This window comes from Nerophis lumbriciformis, linkage group LG05, assembly GCF_033978685.3.
Source record: "Nerophis lumbriciformis linkage group LG05, RoL_Nlum_v2.1, whole genome shotgun sequence".
NCBI lineage: Eukaryota > Metazoa > Chordata > Actinopteri > Syngnathiformes > Syngnathidae > Nerophis > Nerophis lumbriciformis.
In genome coordinates, this window is record NC_084552.2 from 54,167,833 (window position 1) to 54,172,832 (window position 5,000).

At 43.6% G+C, this 5,000-nt stretch overlaps 1 protein-coding gene across 1 annotated transcript in view; it reads right to left on the reverse strand.

The window, feature by feature from the left end:
• The window catches only part of peak1 (pseudopodium-enriched atypical kinase 1), a 79,553-nt gene that overhangs the window by 24,464 nt on the left and 50,089 nt on the right, over nucleotides 1-5,000 (reverse strand). The window contains exon 2 of the mRNA XM_061959656.1: nucleotides 883-4,224. Coding sequence (XP_061815640.1) covers nucleotides 883-4,100 — 3,218 coding nt within the window. The 5' untranslated portion in view covers nucleotides 4,101-4,224. The remainder of the gene's footprint in view (nucleotides 1-882; nucleotides 4,225-5,000) is intronic.

Below are 5,000 nucleotides of genomic sequence, written 5' to 3' on the forward strand. Positions count from 1 at the left end.
TACCCCTTTTTCATTACACATTTGTTTACTTCCTGTTCTCGATTCGTAACACAATTTAAAACCGTAAATAATACATATTAAAGTTCTTGTGAATAAATGTTTAAGTAAGTTGTGATTGACATAATGAGATGAATAAGGTTATCTCATTTTTGATAAGATTTAAAATTTAGATTTAAAAGAGTCTTCTTCTTTGTACTTTAACACTTTCTAACCAGAACAGTTTGTATGGTATTTTTTTTTTTTTTTTTTTGTCATAAAAAAAATACAATCATGCGTGCTTACGGACTGTATCCCTGCAGACTGTATTGATCTATATTGATATATGATGTAGGAACCAGAAATATTAATAACAGAAAGAAACAACCGTTTTGTACGAATGAGTGTGAATGAGTGTAAATGGGGGAGGGAGGTTTTTTGGGTTGGTGCACTAATTGTAAGTGTATCTTGTGTTTTTTATGTTGATTTAATAAAATAAAAAAAAGTTTATATTTTTTTTTAATTTCTTGTGCGGCCCGGTACCAATCGATCCACGGACCGGTGGTTGGGGACCACTGCCGTAAGGGACAAGCGGTAGAAAATGGATGGATGTTTCGTGCAGGATTACACCGAGCATTGGTGCTTCCCTATTGTTTACTACTGCGGTATCTTCTAACAGCCATGTTTGTTCGAGCTAATATATGCTAAGAGCTGATCACTATGATCGAACTGAAATTAACCACGATCACTAATCAAGATCATATAATCGCCCAACCCTACATCATATCCATATCTACTGCGTTTTACAGTCTATTGTTGTCATTAAAGTAAACTTTAGAATTTTGACATCATGTAAGATCTTTTAGTTTGGTATGAGGGAAAAAGTACAAATTCTTTAAAAAATACCTTTTGTAGTTGACGCCAGCGTCTCCAGTGAACTCTGATGTTGCTGCTTGACCAAGGCTCACTGGTCTGTCCTCCTGGCCATCGTTGGGTGACAGCAATGCAGTCTCCTTGCATTCTTCTACTTGTGGTTCTCCTTCTCCATCTGCCATACCACCACTTTCCTTTTTATAGGTAAACACGATGGTTGGTTTCTGTGTGGGATCCTCAGATTTGGCCTCTGAGAACCAGTGTTGCTGCTGAATCGGGGGCGGTGGAAGAATATGAATGACGGTTCCGTCGAGCCCGACCAACTTGCCTTTCTCTTTTTCTTTCTCTGACTTCTCTCTGTGCTCGTCCTCATCTTTTCGTCGACGGAAAAAGCTCTTAAAGGAGATCCACCGTTTGGGTTTCGAGCTCTCTGGTGTATTACGCTTCCCATCCCCGTTTAAACTTGTTTCACCTTCACCGGGACGCACAGGGGAACTAGAGACAGAGCTCTTTGTCCAGTTGCTGAAATGTCTTTGGAGGATGTTTGAAGCATGATAAGGGGATGATGTGGACCTGGGTGGGGGGAAAGGAGGGTTTTGCTGTAACCTGCTGGTGCAAAGTGGGAGGGCAGCAGACGCGCTCTGAGATTTAGACATCACTTTTGAGAGCGTGTCTTTAATAGGCTTGGCAACTATTGCGTCATTAGTAGAGAATAGAGACTTGGGTCTTGTGGGGGTCTCTTTCATGGCATCAGGTGGAAGGGCATAAAGCTCCTCAGAACTGGAAGATTTGTCATGAGCCGAAAGTGTGTCTGGAGGAGACTGGGGAGGCTGGATGGAGGCCACTATCTGTGAGAGAACGGCACTGGCCTCCACTTGATGGTTTACGACTACACCAGAAGATTGCCCTATATCATTATTTTTACTGCAACTGTGTGTAATCACAGCACAGCTACTTTTAGGTGTGTTTTCAGCCGATACAGTGGGTGAAAGAGCCCCACCTGGAGGGTTCACCACAGTGTGAGTCACAGTAAGCGAATCTGTAGTGGTTCTGGGTTGTAGATTGGGTGCTTTAATTCCTGCTGGGAGTGAACCTTTTGAATCTTCCAAAGATGCTCTCTCAAATGTGCTTTTGCCAAAAAGGGATTTTTCCGTCGAGGTAGACTGGAAACTCTCGGAGGATCCAATTTCTTCGTAGGTATGGCTGGTAGCCCGACTGCCAACCCCCTTTGACTGTGTCAGCTCCCCACTGACACCCAGGAAGCTCTTGTACACGGCTAAGTTGTCATAAGCACTTGGATTGATAACTATTGGTACCTTTACAGCATTTTTAGAGCTGCGAGCATATGCTGGCTCATCTCGTATGATAATGGGAAAAGGAGGCATGCCTGCATTATTGAAACTGTTGAACTTAATCTCAGATAAATTGGGAGATTTTACGGGTACCGTTCGGGAAGAAGATAGCCCAGCAACTGGAGATGTCGGAGCTGATTTGTGGCTGAAGTATTGAGAAGCTATAGGCTGACCAGTGGTGCTCCCATTTCCCAAATCAACTTTGGGGATCTTTTGGCGAGGGCTCGTGCTTGATGTCCATACTTCTTGGTAACACATGCTCCCTATTTTTTTTCTGGACCCATTTGAGTGGACAACAGAGGCTGGCAACCCAGGAGAAGTTAAAATACTGGGTGACATTGGAGACATTGGAGATATTGGGCTGGAGGGCACTGATTTGTTTTTGTGCTTCAGGGCGGAGTCCTTTATATATTCATCTTTCTTGGTCATGGAAGCTGAAACATCTACAACAGTGTAAGGTTTACAAATAAGTGACTTTTCTAAATTGACCACCCGGTACGGTTTAGCTTGTTCTTCTGTGGGACTGAAACTAATAGTCACTGGTTGACCTGGAAGGGCTTGAGGCATCAATACTGACTGATCCTTGTCATCTAATCTGATAGCCAGAACAGCCTTATGAGTCTCTGTGACCTTCACAGGACTCTGTGCTTTGTGAGGTGGCTCTTTTTTTGCTGGAGAAGTACAAGTAACATGGGATTTTAATGGTGCAGGGGATTGCAATCCGTTTCGATGAACACCGGAGATACTGCTCTCAGTGCTAGATGCAGTCTGAGAGTCCTCGGGTAAAGATGATGAGGACCCTGGAGAAACTGTAGACTCTGAATTGGTAAGGAAACCACTGCCTTGACTGTCATGAACCCCATAAGTCAGAATGACTCCAGTAGAGTCCATGGATGGGTACCCATTCAAAATTTCATCATAGCTATCATCATAATCCACTGCACAAATCCGTTGTAAAGAACGATTGCGTAGTGGAACAGTGTTCCACTTTTTGCCTGCAGCAAAGGGCACTGGGGACAATGTGGCAGCTCGGAAATTTGCAAATCGTGGCTGGCCTCTCATGCGGATCTCCATAGCAAGTAACTCTTCATCACTTTCGTCCCAGCTCTCGTGTTCATTGTCTCTTTCGTACTCATCTTCTTCCTCGTCATCTTCATCATCTTCCTCCTCACTCGAAAATTCAGGGTAGCAGAAGCGCCCACCCTCTGAGCTAATAATCTCTGTGCTATCACTAAGGGACACCCTTTTTTGACTGGTACCACCACCACTAATGCAACTTCCCATAGCCAAACAACTTGGAGCTGGGAGGCCTCTTTCTAGCGACTTGCGGTATGAGCTACTGATTCGTCCCCAAAACAAGTCCTTTGAGACGGGAGATAGGCTAGGACCAGGGGCTAACCCCACAATCTCTTTTAAGACATCAGTCAGTCCACTATTGTTATTTCCACTTGGGGTCCTTGGTCTAAGCTGCTCGTAACCCTCAATCTCATTGGAACTGTCTCGCTCATTGTTATTGCTTGGACTGTAGGTCCTCTTACGGTTTACTCCACTCTGATTCCAGACCATTGGGGCAGATGTTTTGCCAAGTTCTAAGACATTTGTTGGACCCAACCCCGACAAAGAGCACGGAAGCATCATAGTGGGCTTCACGGCAATAGTTGGTTTCTTTGCCACCGGTGGACGGAACTGTCCGGAGCTGGCACTCCCGCTGGCAAGGTAAAAGTTGGTCTTGGTCCTGGCATGGGGCGGAATCTGCTGCTGCGTCGTTGGAAGTCTCTGTTCGGACCGGAGCTTCTCCCTGCCGCTCAGTGCTAGGGAGTGCAGACTCTTTGGCTTGAAGCAGTTCTTGCACTCGCCTGGTTTCCACACATGCTCCGTGAATGTGCTGCAGGCTGACATGGCTGCTGAGAGTAGGTCTTCTCAGTCAGTGGACCGAAAACACCTCCATGAAGATGCTGACTACAGGAACCAACTGTAGTCTGACAACGACACCTCAAATTTCCAGCATGGAGGTGCACTGGACCTGCAAGAGCAAACACAAGAGCTATTTTATCTTTTGCTGTCGAAGCTATTGGATGTTGCTAACATAAGAACTTTTTCTAAAAAACACACAATACAATCTGAGATCAATGTTGTAGCAGTAGTGCCACCTTATTCCCATTAGGTGAAAAACTTTCTCTCCTACTCGAAGGGCAGAGTACATCAGACTCATGTAACTAGACACATAAAAATGCATATGCTAATTGTATAGTCCAGGGGTCTGCAACCCAAAACGTTGAAAGAGCCATATTGGACCAAAAATACAAAAAAACGAATCTGTCTGGAGCCGCAAAAAATTAATAGCCGTATATAAGTGTTATAATGAAGGCAACATATGACGTAAGTGTCTATATTAGCTATAATAGCCTACTATCAAAATGACTATGTGTCGCAGGCTGAAGCAAATCTTCGTTGACAGAAATGTTGAAATGTAATATTTATTCTACACATTTTTACAACATTAGAAACCATTAGTAAATCAGAGGCTACTCAGAAGGTGAGATAACTCCTGGAAATTATTGGCTTAGAATGGCCAAGGTATAGATGTGTGTCCATGTTAAAGGAAACGGCAGGCTGTCTTCTTTTAATAGATTTATTACAATCTTTGGCAAGCTAAGTAATGTTTGCTGTGGTCTGGAACAACATGGCACACAAACAACTGTCAGAAATGCAGCCAATACTACATACAGATAATGTGTCATGAGACATGCAAAACTAAATTATATACAAAGAGGATAAAAGTAAAGGAAAATAAATGAG